The sequence below is a fragment of the Pestalotiopsis fici genome (genome assembly GCF_000516985.1).
Source record: "Pestalotiopsis fici W106-1 unplaced genomic scaffold PFICI_Scf_13, whole genome shotgun sequence".
NCBI classification, from domain to species: domain Eukaryota; kingdom Fungi; phylum Ascomycota; class Sordariomycetes; order Amphisphaeriales; family Sporocadaceae; genus Pestalotiopsis; species Pestalotiopsis fici.
The window spans coordinates 376,032-396,861 of record NW_006917103.1 but is presented as its reverse complement, the minus strand read 5'-3'; the positions used below and the strand labels follow the sequence as shown (position 1 = coordinate 396,861).

The following is a 20,830-nucleotide window of genomic DNA, read 5'->3' as shown; positions in this document are numbered from 1 at the left end:
ACGAGATATAATTGGTGAAAAAGAGTGGTCTACCTTTGACTTGGTGGCTTGGCTGTACCAAAACCTGCCCTATTTGGGAACCGTGGTGCTTGCCAGCTTAGGGGATAACCGGCCTAGGTGGTGAGTTTCTCTCTGCCTGATTGACAACACTACTTGCGACAGATGGAGCTGCAGCAGATCACCCTGTGTGCCGCCAGGTAAACCACCTCTTTCTACGTTCCACCTCTGAAAAGGAGAAGTGGACTGGCTGACCAGCTGAGACTGATCAAATCACCCCAACACATTCCCTCCTATGGTCGAACGCAAAATATCTTTTCGTGCCGAGTTGCAGCCTGTTGTTGTCCAATGCTCAAGTTGTCAGTGCACGGGCTGCGAGTGCCATAATGAGGGACAGAGCCTGGGCTGGGCTGAATGATGCGCCTTTCTTTAAAGCCGTCCTATGCTTTACTTGATGTCCGCATTTCCGGCCCAGCTCAGCTCCGCTGCCTTTTCAATCTCGGAGCCCCCTCCTGTGGTGCGGGTCGTCGGTGCTCGCTTGCCAGGAGCGCCGTGTTCCGGACGTAGCAGATATGCATCTGACTGCAGCTTCAAGTCACGAGACTGGGAATTAACTACTCGAGGCTGCAGTGCTGGGTGACTTTACCCGCCTATCAATCATGACCGCAGAAATGTGGCTGGTCGAATCCTACACACCCGAATCAGGTCGGAGTCAGCATCGGTAGTGCCTTTTTCGGGAGCTGTTGTCGAACATCCCTTTCATCGGGACGCACCTGAGCAATGCGGATTTCGTCGGTCTTGACAAGCAGCAAGCAGCCTTGCGACATTATGTACTATTGAACTGTCTATCTACCTGTCTGTCTTGCTTATCTCGAAACAGGATTCAACCCAAACTAGAACCATTTGGATCGTTCCTCAGGTCTGTGCATTCCACATGCCACAGCTGGCATTCTCAGATGACCGCAAACCCGCGATTCCCCGTATTCTCCGAGTTGGGTCCTGGATCTAATTATAGAATAAGACGCCTGTCTACCCGTGCCACCTTGGAGAACTTTTCAACCGCGTTTTCCTCTTCTGTCAGTCATCTGCGACCCTGCGAAACCAAACTTTTTGCAGTAATTGGCTTGCCTTGCTTCTGTGCCACGTGGCTCTGCACCAGGTTATACGATTAGCTATGAAATTGACTTCACCGACTTGCTCAATCCGCATCCGAAGCTTTTGTACAGCATCCATTGCATCGTGGATATCACTTCAAGTAGGTGCACCGTCAAAGTCATTCTCTATGACAACCAAGGCGTGCTGTAAGCAAACCGATGGCGTCAAATGAGCTGCGTTCCGGAAAGGCTTTTGCGAGGCCACATCTCCAAGTGCGAGTAAGCATACAACCTTTAATGGTTTTAGTATCACTGCAGAGCGCCAATCAGCAAGTTGCGTCAATGTATCCCTACTCTCGGAATTGCTTGCCAACCTACTCTTTCGTTAACCCTGGATGCGCCGATTCGTCCGGGGACTGTATCCCTCGTCTCAGTTCTCGACAAGCTGCTCTGGTGATCACGTAGTTTCAAGTTGGGAGCAAGAAGTTGCTATATTTACCTCTACAATTTGAGGCTCAACTCGGACCCGATTTGAGGCTGGCGGGATTCCCATCCCAGTATTACTGACGACAGTGACAAGATGATCCCCAGTTGATTTTTCGGATCATAACGACAGCCATTCCCAACTCGTCATTGAGGCTCGCAAAGGAAGGCCAGAGCTAGCGGCAGTGAAGTGGATGAGAAGTGGATGAGAAATGGATGGAAAACCCGTCAGGTCAGCAACCACCAGAAATTCAAAACGCACGTGTTGGAATCGCAGGAACCGTGGCAGGAGGACGGTCCCGCAAAGCATGACTGCATTGCGCCACGCGATGAGCCAGAGTGTCTTGGCTGGTCTGTTTCGTCTTTTGCCTACCTACTACATTCATCTAGATCTTGAATGGGCGGGCTGTCAATTGGGTTCGCTTAAATAATAAGCTGCAGACTATAACGCAGCTGAGTGGCCTTCTATCAACCCCCGCACTTCTCAGACAAAAAGAGTGCAGGACCCCTGTGAGAATCCGTGAGAGTCTAAATGCAGTGTAACAAGAGATTTTCGCATTCAGTTGCTCTGATGGGACAGACAACTTTTGAGGTGTCTCTGATCGGTCCCAATCCTTCCGCGAGCAGCATGCACTGCCAGCAACTCCGATCCGCAATTGCATGACTGCATCAGACCCTACGTCGGGCTATGAGTCGTCAAAGGTCGGGCTGGGTGGAGTATTTCGTGCTGACGGTCATCACCGCCGATCCCTTGCAGGCGTGCAGCCACCGCAGCATAGTAGGTAGTAGCCCGTAGCACAACTTACTCAGCTGGAAGCCCAATCTTTTCGTCCATACAAACTCTTCTGAGAATATTTCTTCTCACAACACCACTTGAACTATGGTTTTTACACGCAAATTGTTGTCATGGAGAGACTGCGTCCTGGAGACGTGAGTCCGGCTATATCATTGACGCCGGATGAGTATCGAGCACAGCACGATGTCTCGCCTCTGTCCCCATTGACCGAGGACGAGCAGCATACCCCTCACCGCGATGCAAGCAGGCGCTGGCGAAGGGTACAGGAAGCCGCCAATTATAACGTCTCCCCGGTTTCGTCTTTTCGTGTGCATCCATCTTTTCGTAGTCGCCAAGTGCGACCAGTAGTCCCGGCAACGAGTCAGGTTTCTCCAGTCGATACTCGGGAACAGCCACCACGCACACTCCCACCATGGTCGGAAGATGTGGAATTTGGGCAGGGCCCGCGACTTGCACTTGGCCAAACTGTATTGGAATCACCGACGGAAGGAAGACGATCGAGCGACGGATCTTTTCGAGGAATCCCCTTTGACGATGTCGTGCGGGCCAAGACAATTCACGGGCCCCCAGCCAAGGCTGGCCAGTCATTTACGAGCTCGCGGGCTTATTGGAACCCTATATGGCTTCGTGATTACCTATTGATAGGTCTTGCTGTCAGCTTTGCAACAGTCGCCGTTATTGTATTTGCCCTTTACCTGGTTTCTTCGAGAAATCATGGTCTGGGATCCGAACTGGGCTCTGAAAACTTGGTTCATGTTTGGAAATATATTCCCAGCGCAGGTATGGTGCAGCTCTTTCAAAACTTTGACCTTTTGACTTATAACTCTTGTATTCTAGTCATCTTTCTCCTTTTTGCATTCTGGAGTCGCGTCGATTTTACAGCAAGACTGCTGCAGCCATGGGCCAATATGAAAAATGGCCCGGCATCCGCTGAAAGGTCTGTCTTCCTTGATTTGATAACGCCAATATGGCCTGCTGCGTTTATCAAATCGTTCAAGACGGGAAGTCTTGTTCCAATCTTGACTATTTCCGGATCTGCCATACTAAATGTCGTTGTAAGTTGAGCCAGTATTCTTACCGAGATTGACACACAAGATTTTGATGTCTTCCAGGTAATATTCTCAACTGGACTGCTACAAGTTGAGAGAATTGCCAGCACGGATAGCGATGTCAACCTCGTCAAGAGTGCAACCATTGATGCCACATCTTGGGACCCCGGAGGACTTGATGGTACTACTGGTTCTTTATACAACAACATCATGGCTGGAAATCTAGCCTGGCCAGACTTTGTACTAAGTAATGCGACTTTCGAACCCTTTGCGCCGCAAGGCAACCCCCTGTCAAGCAGCAGCTCAAAATATTCCGCCACCGTTGGGGGCTTCTTTCCGACTCTAGCATGCGAGGAAGCAAGGATGGCAGAAGAATACCAGGGGACACGCAGCAACCACTTTGCAAATTTCACCTATGTTTCCGATGCTTGTAGTGTGGTGATTCAACTACCCCTCGTCGCTGATGCAGAATCAAACGGATGGTCGAATTTCTCGGCTTCGAGGAATTATATGGGCACAAGCCAGATAGTGGCATGCCCGAATGATACAAAGCGGCTCTTGTCGGTGGTGACTGTGGTGGATGCCAATATGTCTCTGCTTAATGCAAGGTAAGTCGGCTCATCTGACTGTTATTCGTCGGGCTTCTAACATGATATAGCGCACTCTTCTGCGAGCCGAGCTACTCCTTTCAGAATGTACAGGTGACCTTGAGCTCACCGCAATGGCTGCCATCTGTCGACTGGGGCACTTTGACCCAAGGAAATGGCCAAATAGACGGCCTTGACTCGTTTGAACTACTCGACTACGTTGTAAAATCCACATCCCGGACAGATTTGGCAGCCTTAACTGAGCCTGCAAACACTACCGTTGCAAGGAATAATTTCCTTCGATTAGCATCTACGGATGCACTGAGCTCAGATGCTGTTTACCTGGATCCTTTTCTTGAGACCAACGTCTTTGCGAACCGCCTCAACACAATGTATTCGGGAATGGCTTCTTTGGTTGTCAGCCAAAATATGCTGAATAATCGTCAGCAAACGATTATTGGCACAGTAACGCGTACAGAAGATAGGGTTCAAGTTTCCCTGGCCGCAACCGCTGTCGTCGTGACGCTTTTACTGGTATGTCTCGGTCTCTCGATTGCCGTCCTTTTTCGGCGACCACAGGAAGTTGTGCCGCGAGATCCGCGAAGTATCGGCGGAATTGCTCTGCTTCTCCAGTGCAACGGCGAATTAAGCCACTACTTTCGGTCGAATCTAGCACATTTGCGCCACAGCTTGTTCCATGAGCGCTTCTTTACCTTGACGCCCAAGACATTTAGTTTCACGTTTGCTATCGTACGCGAGGGCATGAACCCAGCGGCCCGACCAGCGAGGACCATGTCCATCGAGGATGGATCCATGGCATGGTGGCAACCGGTGGCACTCCGAGCTTGGTGCAAGGTATTGGCCATCTTGCTGTCGCTCGCTCTCATTGGGTCGCTAGAAGGAGTACAGCAAGTGTCTGATCGGTCAAACGGTATCGCGACGACAAGGGCACCTGCTGCGGCACAGTATGGAATGACCATAATACCTGCCATCATCATGTTTGGGGTTGGGTCGCTTTACTCTTTGATCAACTTTGGCACAAACCTAATGGCACCGTACCACGCCCTTTCGAAAGGCGCCACATCTGATCGCAGCCTTTTTAATCACGACCTTGGTCGTCTCCCGCTGCTGCAACTTTTTTCATCAATGAGACGGCGACAGCTTGCGACTGCGTGCACCTCTCTATCGGCCATGATTGGGCCGTGGCTAATCATTGTTGTCTCGGGCCTTTACTCGGCATCTCCGCTAGAGGACGGCGTTGCGAGCGCATCGCAGGATTCCAGGATTGTGCAGAACCGCGGCCCGAAAATCGCGCTCCAGGTCTTGTTGGGCGTCATGGCCGTCTGTGTGGCGCTTTCGTGGCTCTTCATGCGGACGGACGGACTGCTGCCGCACAACCCAACGAGCATCGCCGGAACCGCGGCGCTGCTGGCGGGTGGCGAGTTGTGGAAGGGTCAGGAAGAGGACCGGAGACGGGCTTTACTCGTTCCTGAAGGGGCCGAGTGGATTGGTGACGGGGAATTAATGAAGCAAGGCGTTTGGGAGAATTTGGTATTTGGGCTGGGCTGGTGGCCAGACGGGCGTTATGGAATCGATGCGGGCGGGAGGATTGATCAGGAGAAACGGACTTGAAATTTGATTTTTGAAATTGGTCGCAATAGAAGGAAATTATTTGATTCAAAATCACTGCCTACTTCCAATTCGTGACTCCAAAGAATAAGCAAGTATGCTTGAGAATTACTCTGGCTCAGTATTGGGATAAGCTTGCTATTCTCGCTGTAAGTGGCGCCGGAAAATGTTCTTGGCGTTGCAGTTATCTGATCAATACCCGCACTCCTTTGGACCCCCTTTTTGGCTGCGGCACCATCAAGTCGTGATCGTACTTGATATCACCAATGGTTGTCTCATAAAGGTGCAAATGCGAGAGGCCGCGTAGTGTTAGCGCAGCCACGAGGAGATACATTTCACATAGCGCCAGACTGATCCCCCATCCATGTCAGCATGCTTTCCTTCGAGACATTTCCAGTATGAAAAGGTAGACAAGAACTTACTTCATGCCGACACATTGCCGGCTTCCCCTGCTAAACGACATCATGAATCTTTCCAGACGCAGGTTCTTCTGCCCGCTGGCATCGATCCAGCGCTCGGGCTTGAACGCGTGCGAGTCGGGAAACACGTCCTCGTTGTGGTGCATAATGGCCGAGCTCATACCAATGGGCGTGCCCATGGGCACCACGTAGCTGAATCTGCCGTCGGTGCTCTCGTACTTGAGGTTCTCGGTGCGGGCGATCCGGGGCAGTCTTGTCGAGAGCCCGTAGCTCAGTCGTAGACCCTCGTACATGACGCCGTACAGATAGGGGAGCTGCTCGAGGGTCTGCCAGTCCAGGTTCCGCGAGTCTTGGCCTTGGAGTTCTTGTTCCAGACGGGCGCGGACCTTGGGCTGAGTAAGGAGGTGAAATGTTATCACGCTGAGTGTGTTCTATTGATGCCATGAGCAAGGGCTACTACACGTTCACGTTGTTCGCAATGGGGACCTACCGCTGTCGTCTCCGTTCCAGCACCCGTCAGCGAGAACCCTTCGCCTGATAGTCGGTAAATGGTCTTCTCCTCGTCTGGCAAGTTGGAGTCGAGGAGATCGGCAAAGATGCGACCCTGCGTCTTTGCCTCGCCGTCGGTGGCTCGGCGGATGTGGTATGGCAGAGTCTCGGTGAGCTCCTTGAACAGGTTAGCCATGTGCATTGGCATCAGGCTCATGGTGTATGGTGCCAAGACGACCAAATGTCTCAGCGGCGTGAAGAATCGAAACATGTACATGGTCTGCAGGAAAGCGTTGAGCGCTGCCTTGTAATTCTTTTCCCAGCCGTCTTGGGCGAGGAAACCAAGGGGCTCGCCGTATGCATAGTTGGATATGGTGTCTATGATGAAATCAGTTGGGATTTCTTTGCTTGGATAGTATATAGGTGCTTCATACCAGATGTGAAGCAACTAAACGCCATGACAAGATCAAGAGGCTCATCCTTGACCCAGACCAGTAGCTTGTCACAGAAATACTGCGTCAGTTCGTGAATCTCGGGCTCGAGGATTTTCATTTGCGTGCGAGAGAAAGACTTGTTGACAGCTGACCGTCGCATCCGGTGGACCTCGTGCACTCGACTTCCAAATGACGAAGACGAAACCGGCCCCGAGTTGGCATTGAGAAAGTGCTGATACTTGTCCCGAATTCGGCCGCCAACTGCATAAATCTCATCAACAAATTCAGGATCATTGCAGTGAAGCTCCTCTGGATTGATGCGCACAATGGGACCTGTTGCAAGCCATTTAGTCGTCGGGTCTCGTGCAAGTCATTGGGTTGTGCAATCTTACCGTACTTGTCGTGCATCTTTTGAATCTGCCAGGTATACCGACCGTGGCAGACAAAGTCAAACCAAAACTCGTACAGGAACGTCATTCTGGCCAACCTCGGGCCAGGAAACTGGTACAATGGATGCCATGGCGAGATGTTGTAAAGCATCAGAGCCACGCGGTAGATGATCCATATCTGCACGATGCGCGCGAGTAGGTCACGATTCAATTGCGCCCCAAAGTCTTCCATAGTCGGAATATCTGAGAATTGAAATAGTCCCATGCTTGGCGACAATAATGTTTATGAAATTATATCGTTGAAGCATGCAGAGAATGAATGAAGCCTCGACAGATGAGTCAATGCGAAAATGTCGACTTTTTATTAAGCAGATTTCCTCATTGGTGCAGTCGGTTCCATGGGCAGTGGCAGCCTACTTCCGACGAGATTACCATCCCAAATCGGCAACGAGGGGTGTCTGCAGAGATGCGGATACAAGAATGGAAACATAATTGACAGTCACCAACAAGATGAAATCTATACCCTTGACACCTGCTGTTTTATGGGCCATGTTTCCGGGGATTGAATACAAAAGCAGGGTTTACAAGTGGTCCAGTGTTCCATGATATGTTATGCCGGCATACTCCGCGGCAATGATCCCCACTGACAAAGACTTTTTTCAACGCTGACATTCTTTCGCCCGTTAATTCTTCCGACACGGGACGCGTTATGCTCAATCGCAGTGGTCGTTTGGACGGCTCAAGAATAGGTAAAAGGATGCGATAGTCGTATCGACATGGTCAGCATACTGAACAAAGCGGCTTACTTGCAGCATATCTGCCGCAGACACCCGCAAAGTACTGCCCAACCTGCTTATTTTCCTCCATGGTAATGTGTAATCATCAGTACGCGTCTCGGATACTGGAGACTTGATGCCTCTACAGTGGATTGGTCTGCCGGCCGGGTATCTTCCGGGGCCTGTAAGGCGATGCTAACGCCAGCCTGACCTAATCTGGTCTCAGACTCTCAGACTTTTTGGGAGGAATTTATATTCCGCGGAAACTTTTAAAATACAAATTTCCTTCCCGAAGTGTTGAGCGTTCTTCTGCGTTGCGATGCCCGTTTGAATTCCTGAGAATGAAATGCCTAAGCAACACGTCATCGAAATTCTTATTACGTTTCGCACACTCGTCTACTTGAGCAAAGAGGTACCCGCAGGACAGCCGAACATATGTCAAGTAATTCGAAGAGATGGAAGGCATGAGTATTACCAGGTTTGCTGAGTGATAACTCATATTCTAATTCAATCTTTGATGTCTGCCATTATTCGTAGCTTATACTCTTGATAGGAACAGCTTGCCATTAACGTTTAGTGGACAAGGAACAAATTACACCGAGGTTTCGTCTGAAACGGGTGACATAAAGACGTTGACTCGAAGAAGCGATCAAAAAGGAGGATTTTGGTCGTCTACAAGTTCTTTCTTTGACCCAAAGATCATGACACACGACATGCGGATGAGTCAAGGTGGCTCACATGGTGGGAAAGAATTACGACTCAATTCAATCCTCGTTACGCTACTTTCCAGCTTGACGAATAACATTGGAGTCAAGTGTTCCAAAAGATTAAGAGACATTTAGTTGTCCCCGTCCCTGATGTACCATTCGAATCCCGAGCCCTTGTAGCTGGAGGCTTAGGTCGACACGATTAGTCAACGGTATATCTCCCCAGCCGGACTACATCCGAAGATATATGTACCTTTTCCATCCACCATTAGTAGCCGAGGAACGAAAAGAGCTTTACAATAAAAGCGACCCTTAACTAATTCGCTGCATAATAAGATGAATCCGCCGCTTTATACACTGAATTGATTTCAAGAAAAAATAGTATTTAACGTAGCTCTTGCATTTTATTCGTCTCTGGTGCACTCTGACAAAGGAGATAGCCATTCGTATTATGGCAATTCCAAACTCTCAGTATCTGCTCTCGGCTATATGTCTCATATCGATCAAAAATCTGCGTATTTGGCGTTATAAGATAAACCAATCCCGATTGTGATGGCCTACAAAAGTAGAATCAGTCATTTCTTATGGACCGACTTTTTTTTTAAAAAAAAAAAATTTCAATATGAATTAAACAATATGATTATACACACGTCTTCGACTGAAAAGAAAATCGCTTAGGATAGAATTTTACTAATTCTTTAGCTATGGACTATACTCTTTGATATTCTGCTCATGAAGGTTGTCCTTCTCCTTCAATCTCGTGGACTCCGAGTTGCTTGTGCTTTCAGGTTCATGTATCATGGTTTCGCCATACTTGGTACCCTAGAAGAGTCACGACTATGAGTTGCGTTAAACACAATGCTGTGCACAATAGATAAAGCCACTGCCACGTTACGGGAGGCTCAGAGATAAAGTACATGTATGAGGGCTGCCGAAGAAACGCGGATAGGACATGGCTAGTGAAGTCATCTATGTCTCAATGAAACAAAATATCTTCGCAGCTCACGTCTTCCGGTTGAGGGATGCGCTGTAATTATCGGCCAACCTCATGAGCACCACTATCGTCGCTGTTTTGGCTCAGTATTGGCCTGGAGTAATACCTAGCAGCACTTTGCAGCGGCCTGCTCCTGCTTGATATCTTCCATCTACAAAAGCGACCCACGGCAGCAGTCACAACAAAACATAAAAGCCTGGAGATTGGGTGCAGGCCATGGAAATGAAAATGGCACGTTCGGGGATGAAAGGGCAGGCCCAGTCTACCTACTGTTACCGGTCTGTAATCGGACCATCCCGGATCTTGGGCTGGCTTTGAAGGGTCGCCCATCACCGAGCCAGAAGCAAGCAGAGATGCTGATTGAGAAGGAGCTACTGTTTAATGGGGGTGAGTGTTGAGACAACTCGGCGTGTTACTCCAGATTCATAAACACTCAAAGACTGGCCGTGTAAGCGACAGCATCGAATTATGAGAGGATGGATATCATGTCTGCAGACCATGGCAAGGCCGGCGCCTCTATTGATTGATTCATCAAGCGGATAGCCCGAGGTCTCCTGGCGCTGTATCCCACTTTGGGTTGTCCTTGCTCCGGTTGCACTTGCACACAAGAAGCATACACATGTCACCTTTTAGTCAGTCACGTCCAGTAACGACAACAACATCACCCAGCCAATTCCATTCAAGCTTGTTTTTCCCCCGTCAAAGCATCAATTGGCTACCCATTTCTTTTTCCTTGAAGCTACGCAAATCGACCACAACACTTGCAGCAAGAGGAACAGGACAAACGAGAAAAACATTGCTCAACTGATGCACTATCTTGATCAGCATCGTCTATTCATGGGATATTGAATAAAATTTACAAATATGTCAGCAGCTCCTCCGCCTCCGCCTCCGCCTCACGGAAAGGAGGACCCAGAAAAGCAGCGTCCCAAGGACATATTACAACGTATCCTTGATGCCAGCGACCCTCATCAACGGCTCTGCGTGAAATGCAATAAACGGAAAATTAGTGACCAGGCTTCCGGCCAGACGTATCAGTTATGTACGAAGTGCAACACACGAAGGAATCGATATGAATTAGACGTAATGTACAACGAAGAGAGAAGAAAGTACCAATGGAGAAACGAAGATGTATTACAATCCGCGCAAGCTCGGCCTCCAACCAGATACTAACCTCCTCAGGCAGCGCCTCGATTTCAATACAGAAGTATAGCGTTTTCCAAGTATCTCACCGTGAAGAATCTACCACCTATTCCAGACGACCTTAAAGGCCAGGACTGTAGATTTTGCAGATCTTGTGAATTATGGCATGTTGATATGCTGATTGTTGGAGAAGAGTGGTATCAACAATGCGACACCTGCTCCAGATTCAGAAGGGGAGAAGAACGGAGACGCAAGAGACTCAAAGCTCGACAAGCTCGACAAGCCGAACTAGAGGGACAGCAAGAAGAAGACTTCAATTCTGTTCCAGAGACGCCAACACACTCAGGCTCTCCTCGACTTTGCACAAACTGTTCCAAGCTTAGGCCGGCGAGTTCATTTGAAAACAGCGGTCATGAGATTTGCCTATCCTGCCAGGAAAGAAAAAAAGAGCTCGACCAGGCTCGACAAGCCGAACTAGAGGGACGGCAAGAAGACTTTAATTCTTTTCCGGAGATGTCAACACACGCGACAATGGATGCGCTTATTCATTCACAACATGAACCACTGAATAGTCAGGTTCCTCGTGCAAATAGTTCTTCCAGGGAGTCAGCACTAAATCAGCCCTCTCGTTCACAAGATCATCCAGTGACAGACAATGATCCTGGGATTACCAATTCGTCTGGGCCATTAGTCAGGTCACCATTGACATTGAGCCCAATATTAAATCAGCCTCTGCGTCGGCAAAATCTACCAAGCATAAGTCAAAGTTTTCCAGAATATTCTCAAGCCCTCTCGTTATCAACATCAAGCTCCGGTAACCACCCTGATGAGTCTAGTTCCAACCAAGCTCCAAATTCAAGAGCCTTTGACCAGGGTGACGGCTGGTCCCGGTGTGAAGGAGTTCCTTTCTTGGGTAAACCGCCTCATCTGGCGCCTCGAGGGGAATTTCACAGATTCAATCAATGTAAATCCTGCAATGAATCCGCTTGGCGTGGCTCGGTTTAGAAGCCTATTAGGTGAAGAGGTAGGTTTGATATTCACAGTTCTTTCTTAAAACTTATCGTCACAATACTGATTCATAACCTATAGTTGAAGCTGAACTACTTTATGAGCAGGTTAGCAAACTGAGCGAGCTTGCCACTTGGTGGCAAGGAGGTAAGACTCGGTCACGCATACCACGGAGGGTTCTGGCAATGAAAATAACAACCGGTACGACGTGCTTCACTGTTCATTGAATTATAATCCATGTATGTTAGTCAACATGTATCGACGCTCATTCTTCATTCGGTCTATTATTAAAGTTTTTGGCTCAAGCACTAGCCTAGCATAAACTGGCGAAACACAAAGAGAAGTTGCTTTCTACTTGACATCAACTGCCATGACACGAGGAGGAAAAGTCCTGAAAGATACTGTTGGGCAGATGAAAAGGCCGTGATAGCAGACATGTCGACTTTTGTATAAGCTCAGAATATCAGGTTTCAATACTGTCCGTACATTGTTTATCAGTATCTAGATAATGGCAGAGACTGAAAAGACAAAAGTCCATTACTGTGTTATGAATTGAAAACGTTTCCACCATATAACGCACTGGGCTTGGAAAACATCATCAAGCAGTACACGCTGATTCCCTATGTAGTCTTAAGTATAAGAGGGAAACCCCCTAGTGATGTTATTAGTGTACGATAGAATCTATTTGACCTACTGATCTGGTCTTGGCGCCACGCTCAATAGTAATAGCCGACCATCCAAAAGCGCTCCAATTGCTCCACGGAACTCGGCTCTATTCGAGGATTCGGAGGGGGTAGCAAGGTAGTATCCAATTTACCCGAAAGCACCACCACCACCACTACCACCGGTCATCTCCAACTGCCGCCGAGTTCCTGCATCAATGTGGTACTGACATTTTCACTGGGCACAGAGCTGAGAGAGGGGTCTCTTAATCCGCCCTGCCCCGCCCTGGCAGAAAACCCCCCCGTCTGCACTGAAATGGGCAGGTAGGGCCGCGTCTTGTTTCGTCGAGACGATGCGGCTCCCTTTTCTTTAGGCTGACATCACGACTTGATAATCGAAATGGATGCAAACTTGCAATCTAGCTGAGATGTAGGCTCCTCATATAGGGCAATGCCATGACTTTTGTGTGTGCAGAGACGGACCGAATCCTACTATTCGAAAAGTCAGCCAGGCTGGAAGACCTTGGTAGCATGTATTCAGGTTGGCCCGAATTAACCCCAGATCAATTATACCTATTATACGCACCCTTTTCAAATCACCAGTAGAATGACTGCGCCTTGATTTGATATGATGACCACTTAATCATTACTTTGGGCAGTTGGAAGGACCTTCTTCATGCTGTCAATCGCATTTGAGCTTCATCACCCCACGTCAAGTGACATATTTGATCCACGGCCATGATGTCACCTCGTTTCACATTCAGCACGGATGAAGGCGCAAAATTCCATTAACAGACATGATTATTGCAGCAAGGATTATTACAAGTCAATTTGCTACTATTATTTCCTAAGCAATTCTGGGTTCGTGTCATCGCTAATGGTGCTCGTGCCACCAGCCTCAGCCTCGGACACAATCTTGGTCTGGATGACGCTGCCGGCCTCGTTCATGATAATGTGGGAGTACACGTCCAGGCCGGGGTATGGCGCGTACCGGTAGCCGAGCTCGTACTCGGTCACGCCGTTGAAGATGATGGTCTTGTTGTGGCCCGTAAAGGTCATGTCGCGGCTGTAGAAGCCGACATTCTTGCGGCCCTTCTCGTTGCCGCTATTGTCTAGGCTAACGTCCCAAATGGTGCCGTTCTGGCCCAGGATGCGGTTCGTGTGAGTTGAGCCCGCGTAGTTGTTGACCGAGTAGAGAATGTTGTGTGCCATGTTGTAGTCGAGAGCGTTGAGTGACCGCTTAGCAGCAGTCGCCGTGCTAGAAGTCGCAGCGGCCGACGTGGTCGTACTGCTTGAGCCTCCTCCCAGCTCGTCTGTCACGTTGCCAACCACATTTTCCACAACATTGCCAAGTGTGGCGACGATGGGGTTCAGGTCGATAGATGAGAGCACGTCGTCCACCATGGCGACAACGTTCTCCAGCCGCGCCTCCAAATACACTTTGGCCGTGACATTTTGAATAGTCAACTTGACCCGGTCAATAGATGCATCGACACCTGCAGTGAAATGCAGCAGATTTAACACCTTGGCATCGAGGTTGACCTTTGCAGTAATGTTGTCGACTTCAATATCAATCTCGCCGACATGAACCGATGCGTTTAGGTATACATCTGGGTCCGTTGGGAGAGCGACGCCGCCAGTGCTGGTGTCTGTCTCCTCTGTCTCGTACACGGCAGAGTCTGGGTCTCCGCGTTGGTCAAGACGATATCCAATGTAGCCATCATCTTGCGCCAACACTATCGAAAAGAGCGACAAAAGAATAAAGGCAAATGCCTTTGTAAAGAGTGGAGTCATGGCGGGCAATGATGAGAGTTGAGGACGACTAAGACCTTGACATGCCACAAAGGTTCAGTCTTCTGCTTTCGACGGCCAAAGGAAAAGGGCATCTATCATCTAAAAGGATGAACGGAAAGTCCAGATCCTGCATCGATGCTGCATCGCAGGGACGAGGGGCGATCGGCTGAAAGAAATCTAGGCACAACCTCTCAAGGTTACATACAATCAGGTCACTGCCGACTGCTGACTTGGCATATTTCCCCCCTTGGGGATCGCAAGAACAAGGTTACGATGCCTTACAACTGGGAATATGTGGTGCCGAAAGAGCCAACATCATGGTTCAGTCGGGCCTAGAAGCAGGTTGACTTAAGCCTCTTTGGTGACGAGCTCCGCAGTGTACAGGGGTTGATATAACCTCCGATTCGACTAGACAAGGGCGACATGGGTTCACATTGGGTAGCCCACCTTGCTACCCCATGAAAACATCTATGCTGGTGCATCATGCGCAATCTCCCCGTCCTTGGAACAGCTTGATTTTTACGTCCACCATTGTGTCTAATGTGGGCGAAGTAAGCATATTTTCGCGATCCGGGCCCTCTTGTAGAGTAACGGTGAGTGCTGTATCCCCCATAGCAATGCCGCGACCGGCTTAGGCTGTCATGCGATGAAAACAGGAATCGAGATCACAGACGAGGGGATGGGTTAAATGAGTCTTGGTCTGCCAGGGGTCGGGCTATGCTTTGTGATTGATTAACATTGTGTGCCTTTTATATGTCATTCCTAGCACCCGCGAGGAAGAGTCGTCTGGTGCTGCACAGTCCTGTTGTGCGCTGTCGCTCCCTTCTCATCATCCATACGCTCTTTTCAGCAACATGCAGTATCGCTTTCTCTCCTTCCTGTGGGCGTGTGTGCTGTTTGCCCTGGCAGCAGCCCAGACAGCTTCCGTCACTGATGGCACCACTGCCGTGACGGCGCCCACTGACTCGACAGTCGCAACGTCGGACACGGGGGCTACTACTGTAGTCTCGACGGCAGACTCGAGCGCCGCTACAGAGTCCGCAAGTAGCCCCAGCAATGGGGGGTCGCAGACAACGGCCTCAACGACCGCCGCCGGCAGCTCCGGCGGCAGTGGTTCGACTTCCAGTTCTTCCACCTCGAGTACAAATCCGCCTGATGTGCTCTTGAGGGTTCCCCAGCTGTCAGTAGACAAGATTGAACTGGATGTCGACAATCTGCAAGCTGAGATCAACCTTGCAGCCCAAGTCGCCAGTTTGGTTGAGATCAATGCCGGCATCCAGGTGGGCATCACCAAGGTCAACATTACGATTGCAGACGTCGATGCCGAGTTGGAACTCATCATCCGGCTCGGCAACCTGGTAGACATTGTCAACCGGACGCTGGCAACGCTGGACCTCAACCCGCTCCTGATCAATATCCTGAATGAGGTCGGTGACGTTGTAGACTCGGTCGTGGGCGCCGTCGATGGCCTGCTCGGATCCATTGTGAATGGCGATTCCACCATCAACTTCTTGATTGACAACCTCGGCAATATTGTCCAAGAGGTGGCAGGAACCGCGGGCACGCTGCTGAGCACCATCATCGGCAACTACCAGCAGAACATGACGGACACGGGTGCGCAGACGATACTGGACGGCGGGCTCATACAGAAGACGTATCTGTACGAGCCGCTCAATTCGCTGGTCAACATTGTGACCAACTCGCTGGGACAGGTGGTACAGGCCGTGGTGATTGGGAGCGGCGACGGAAGCAGCACATCCACAACCACGGCAGCAACGACCTCGGCAACGTCGACTGCTAGCGCATAGTTTGTTAATGTGTCATACATGTAGATGCGACATGGTAATTAACAGAAATAATAAAACAATGTTCAAGACCAAAATAACGAGGGTACCAACGGGTACCTGAGCTTACGCATGTATACAAGGTAGCGCAGGTGATACCCAGCCCTATGCGTCGGAAGCAACCGAAGCGCCAAGAACCACTGGGCAGATAGTGGCCCTATCTGCTAAAGTTTAGTGAGTGAGCCGCTAGAAATAGTGCGCCGCGTAAGGACCATGAAAATGAGAAATGGGAAAAGCACATCATGGACAAATTATGCACCTACTGGAAACGTCCAACAAGTCTCGAGTGATTTTTGACAAATCCAATATGCTTGAAATTCCAAATTTTGTGCATTCAAGATTGATGCAGAAGTTGATAGAATATGATTCATTCTGACAAATCTATCGATAGAGCCTGCATAAGTAAGTCAAGGTATGTATAAGCAAGGACCCACATGCAACACTGTTGTGTATGATTCATCCCGAGATGGAACGCTGAGCGGCCGAGCCTCACAATCCAGAACATTCACCCGGGATTCGGGATGTAGATTAACGATATCGTCAAAAGCATTTAAAGTCTTTTGATGCTCATCATAGTTTTCTAAGTTTCCGCCAAGAAAAACACTTGACAATCATATTCATAGATACCTGAGTTGTCCGCAATCAAAACACTTTACAATTTACAACTGATTGAGTGGATGAACAACAACAGCCTTGCCCTCGGCACGTCCACGCAGAGATAATGGCTGACCCGAGGTTATATCTACCCCCGGTCTTGTCCGACGATATCATCAGAAAATTGGTCTCTGAATTGTCACTCCCAGAGCCTACCACCATCAAACCACTGATAACAACGGCCGCCTACCATACCATATATCTGATCATATTCTCACCTGCAGATGCTGACGCGTTGTACCCCGCGCGATCCCTCGAAGAAGATGGTTCCATTGCATTGGTCCTGCGGGTGGCAGGCAAGCACATTCCCCGGATCAAGACGCTCAACGAGGTCGCAGCCATGACTTGGGTGCGGGAAAACTGCAAGATCCCTATTCCCGCCGTCATCCGGTTCGATGCTTCCGAGAACAATGCCATTGGCTACGAATTCACGCTGCTGGAGAGGGTCCGGGGCGTCAGCGTCGACACCATTTACGACAAGCTCGATGATGGCAAGATTGCAAAGCTCGTCAGCCAGCTCACGGACTACCTCATTGAGATCCATCGCCATGAATGGACTCATGCCGGCGGAATCAGCATCGACGAGAACAATAACATTGTTCCTGGTCGAGTGTTGGCAGAGAACTTCTGGCAGGGCCCGGAGATTGCCCAGTATTGGGGCGGCGACGCGACTATTGACTTGCTCAATGTGCATGGCCCTTTCAGCTCATATACCGACTATCTCCAAGGCCACATACAGCAGTATGTGCGCAATATCGAAAGGCACGAGTCGCTCGAGTGGATGAGGGACATGATTCCAAGACTCGAGAAGTTTCTTACCTTTGCACAAGACCATGCTGCCGAATTGAACGACGCAAAGTACATATTGACGCACAAGGACCTCCATTTCGGCAACATCATGTGCGACCCAGAGACCCTCGAAATCACGAGTATACTAGACTGGGAGTTTGCAGCTGTACTGCCTTTGCCATTATGGAGTCCGGGCGGCGGCTTTCTGTGGAGTGCGAAAGACGAGTCTCCGGCGTCGTTTGCGGAGCGCGACAGACTGTTCAAGGATATTTTCAGCAAGATTTGCAAGGAGAGATCTCCAGCGCTTCTTGCAGACTTTGACGTGAAGAATCAGGATCCTCACAAGTCCATTGTCAAGGTGCTGAACTTTGTGAGAGCAATTGTCGAGGTGTGTCCAAGAGGGAAGAGACTTGAAATGGCGAGGACCTGGCGTTCGACGGTGGAGCAAGCTTTGCAAGATCTGGGGATATAGTCTTTAAACGTTGGAAAAGTACCGACTGTACAAATGCCATCTTGAGATTAATCGAAATTCTGCAAATCTTTCTAGTTCACACGAAATCTCCACAGACTGTGTGACCCTGCCATTCTCTCTAGGATAAACAGGCGACTTTAATTGCAATAGGAGATGTGGGTATATGGGGGATCTAGCTGTACTTTGCTATTCTTAGTCGGCTAATATATTTCAAGTCAACTTTAACCTGTCATCTGGGACTTTCTTGGCGCGAGAAGTGCTGCTGATGAAGACGATCAAACGGTATGTATGAAAAGACCACCACCCAGATCACCCCTTTCAAGATCGCTCAAAAGGCTTGGCCAGTCTAGACATTTGGTTGCCACAGTCAAACATGCAAGAACCGGCCCAATAACCTCACGAGATACCCTGGCTCATATGCCGCATCTTTTATGTGCCATTAGTAATTTCTGCTGCCAAGGAACATCTTTGCAAACAGTCTGAAGTCGCTTTGAAGCTGATGCTTGGCAAGATGAAACCCGCGTGGAACCGCTGGGGTGGAGACGCCCTGGCCGTGCATCTGCCTCGATTTCAGTCCATAGACTCTGAAGCGTCGATATCATTTACCACTTCTCTTTTCTTCAAAAAACAAATTTTCATTTTATGGTTATATTGACATTTATAAATTCCAATAAAGGAGCGCAAGATGCATTTGAACGTCAATTACATATATGAGTATTTATCCAACAGTCGGTATACTCTTTGCTCGCGAAGCGCCGAGGTAAATCAACAAGCTTAAAAATACTGAAACACCTCCAACCTGCGTTGAACCCCTGCGCACATCGTGTTTTGGCTGCACCCCGCGGAAAAAGGCGCCAGTCTCAAGTCTGACCTCAAACACCTGCAGTTGCAACCTCACCATTCTACATTGGGGGCATCGATCTGGAGTCGAGACGAATAAGCATGGGATGACTTCCTGTATGCCGTCGCAGCCGCTGGAAGAGAAGGGGCAAGGGGGAAATATTACACGGACATGCAAAAAGGCAATAAGATGGATTCGCCCTGCTCTATTCTCGTTCCTGCAGGTTTGAGATCTTCTCTTTTGCCAAGTAATTATTGAAAACTCTCTCAAAGATTCTCAATTGCTCTCAGTCCGTGGCTGGAGTTGTTGTTCACAATCATCACGAAACAGAATAGAGAAAGCTCATTCAGGAGGAGTTGACTCTACTATACACATCACACCACTCCATCTTTTCAAAATGGATTCCAAACAACACAAGTACACAAACATGCCAGTAGACGACAGCGACGATCGGTCGAGCACCGAGGTCGAGTCGCTCATGGAGGAGACCAAGCAGTGGCACGACGTGGACCTGGACATGACGCCGAGGCGGCCGTCGTCGCGGGCGAGCAGAGTATGCGGCGCGCTCAATGCGTGGCGGTGGCTGATTGACACGACGCTGCTGGTCATAATCCTCGGCTTCGTCGCTCGGTCATATTTCAACGAGCCCGTTGTCAAGCCCTACGACTTTGGTGGTGACATTACTGGCGTTGGGCCAAAGTGTAAGTTTAAACTTGCACCTACTATACTGCTATACTTGCACAGGGTGTAGTATAGTATAGTTTATAATCTCTTGGCAGAATTTGCTAACCTTGCACCTAGTCTCTGAGCAGATTACCACATTCGTACACGAGGAAGAGTACGCTCCTTACAATGTCTCGGAATTCTTCAAGCCTGAAATACTCGACAAGTGGAACAAGCTCATGCCTCGTACGTCAGACCTCTCCTCCCTACACTAATCCATTTCCCTCGAGCGTCTCTCGTGTTGCCAAAAGTTTTCCTGACTAACATCACTCCAGTCGGCATGGGCTTCCAGTGGGTCAAGGATCCCTCCAAGTACCACGACCTCCCGCACCCCATCCAGTGGTACGAGGGCATGACCGTCTTCACCACGTCCATGACGCACCAGCTGCACTGCCTCTGGGCCATTGTGCAGACCTACTCGGGCCTCAAGTCGGGACACGAGATCCCCGACGACCACCACTGGCACATGATCCACTGCTTCAGCTACATGCGCCAGTCCATTCTCTGCGCGGCCGACACGGCCCTCGAGGGCAAGGCCACCACCTTTCCCGACGACAACTCGGGTTCCGACGGCTGGGATGCCAAGCATGGTAAGTTTTTTTTTTTTCGTTCATCCATCCCAGGAAAACACCCCTTTTCCACCACCGGAATTGCCTTGTATGTGTGCTGACCCCAAGTTTCCGTGATCTAGTTTGCAAGGATATCAACCAGGTCCGCGATTATCTGGAAAGTGTACGAGCCTACGACGACCAGCAGATCTACTAAGAGATGAAAAGAAGCCGCTGCTGATTCGAAGGACGATTCGGTTCGTCCGTCTCATCTAGACCGCTGCCAGTACCAAGATTGGCTTTGATGATTAGCGCAACACGGGTCCCCCTCCAGTCATGGTGGACCTTTTCCACCATTCGAACATTGGGACAAGGCCATGATATCCTCCATATAGTCCGTCCTTCATACAGGACCAAACACGTCGAGTGCATACCCTGGTCGCGGCAGTGCCGCCGGTACTTTGGGGAAATAGTGCCATGCTCTGTGGGGAGAAGCTTGTCGCGGGTGC

The 20,830-nt window shown here is 49.6% G+C and overlaps 6 protein-coding genes across 6 annotated transcripts; 4 read left to right on the top strand and 2 right to left on the bottom strand.

The window, feature by feature from the left end:
* Positions 1-2,480: 2,480 nt before the first annotated feature.
* PFICI_14530 (uncharacterized protein) lies at positions 2,481-5,638 on the top strand (the record flags this gene model as incomplete). The annotated part of the gene is made up of 4 exons (XM_007843111.1): positions 2,481-3,150; positions 3,208-3,425; positions 3,483-4,027; positions 4,078-5,638. The coding sequence occupies 4 exons, from the start codon at positions 2,481-2,483 to the stop codon at positions 5,636-5,638; spliced, it is 2,994 nt and encodes a 997-aa protein (XP_007841302.1).
* Positions 5,639-5,819: 181 nt separating this feature from the next.
* PFICI_14529 (uncharacterized protein) lies at positions 5,820-7,631 on the bottom strand (the record flags this gene model as incomplete). Its single annotated transcript, XM_007843110.1, has 5 exons — positions 5,820-5,985; positions 6,058-6,485; positions 6,545-6,921; positions 6,978-7,310; positions 7,370-7,631. 5 exons carry the CDS (start codon positions 7,629-7,631, stop codon positions 5,820-5,822), a joined length of 1,566 nt encoding a protein of 521 aa, XP_007841301.1.
* A 5,865-nt stretch (positions 7,632-13,496) lies between these two features.
* On the bottom strand, positions 13,497-14,450 carry PFICI_14528 (uncharacterized protein; the record flags this gene model as incomplete). The annotated part of the gene is made up of 1 exon (XM_007843109.1): positions 13,497-14,450. One exon carries the CDS (start codon positions 14,448-14,450, stop codon positions 13,497-13,499), a length of 954 nt encoding a protein of 317 aa, XP_007841300.1.
* Positions 14,451-15,304: 854 nt separating this feature from the next.
* On the top strand, positions 15,305-16,258 carry PFICI_14527 (uncharacterized protein; the record flags this gene model as incomplete). The annotated part of the gene is made up of 1 exon (XM_007843108.1): positions 15,305-16,258. One exon carries the CDS (start codon positions 15,305-15,307, stop codon positions 16,256-16,258), a length of 954 nt encoding a protein of 317 aa, XP_007841299.1.
* Positions 16,259-17,015: 757 nt separating this feature from the next.
* PFICI_14526 (uncharacterized protein) lies at positions 17,016-18,209 on the top strand (the record flags this gene model as incomplete). Its single annotated transcript, XM_007843107.1, has 1 exon — positions 17,016-18,209. One exon carries the CDS (start codon positions 17,016-17,018, stop codon positions 18,207-18,209), a length of 1,194 nt encoding a protein of 397 aa, XP_007841298.1.
* Positions 18,210-19,447: 1,238 nt separating this feature from the next.
* Positions 19,448-20,538, top strand: PFICI_14525 (uncharacterized protein; the record flags this gene model as incomplete). Its single annotated transcript, XM_007843106.1, has 4 exons — positions 19,448-19,751; positions 19,852-19,959; positions 20,049-20,363; positions 20,465-20,538. The coding sequence occupies 4 exons, from the start codon at positions 19,448-19,450 to the stop codon at positions 20,536-20,538; spliced, it is 801 nt and encodes a 266-aa protein (XP_007841297.1).
* Between the last annotated feature and the right edge of the window lie 292 nt (positions 20,539-20,830).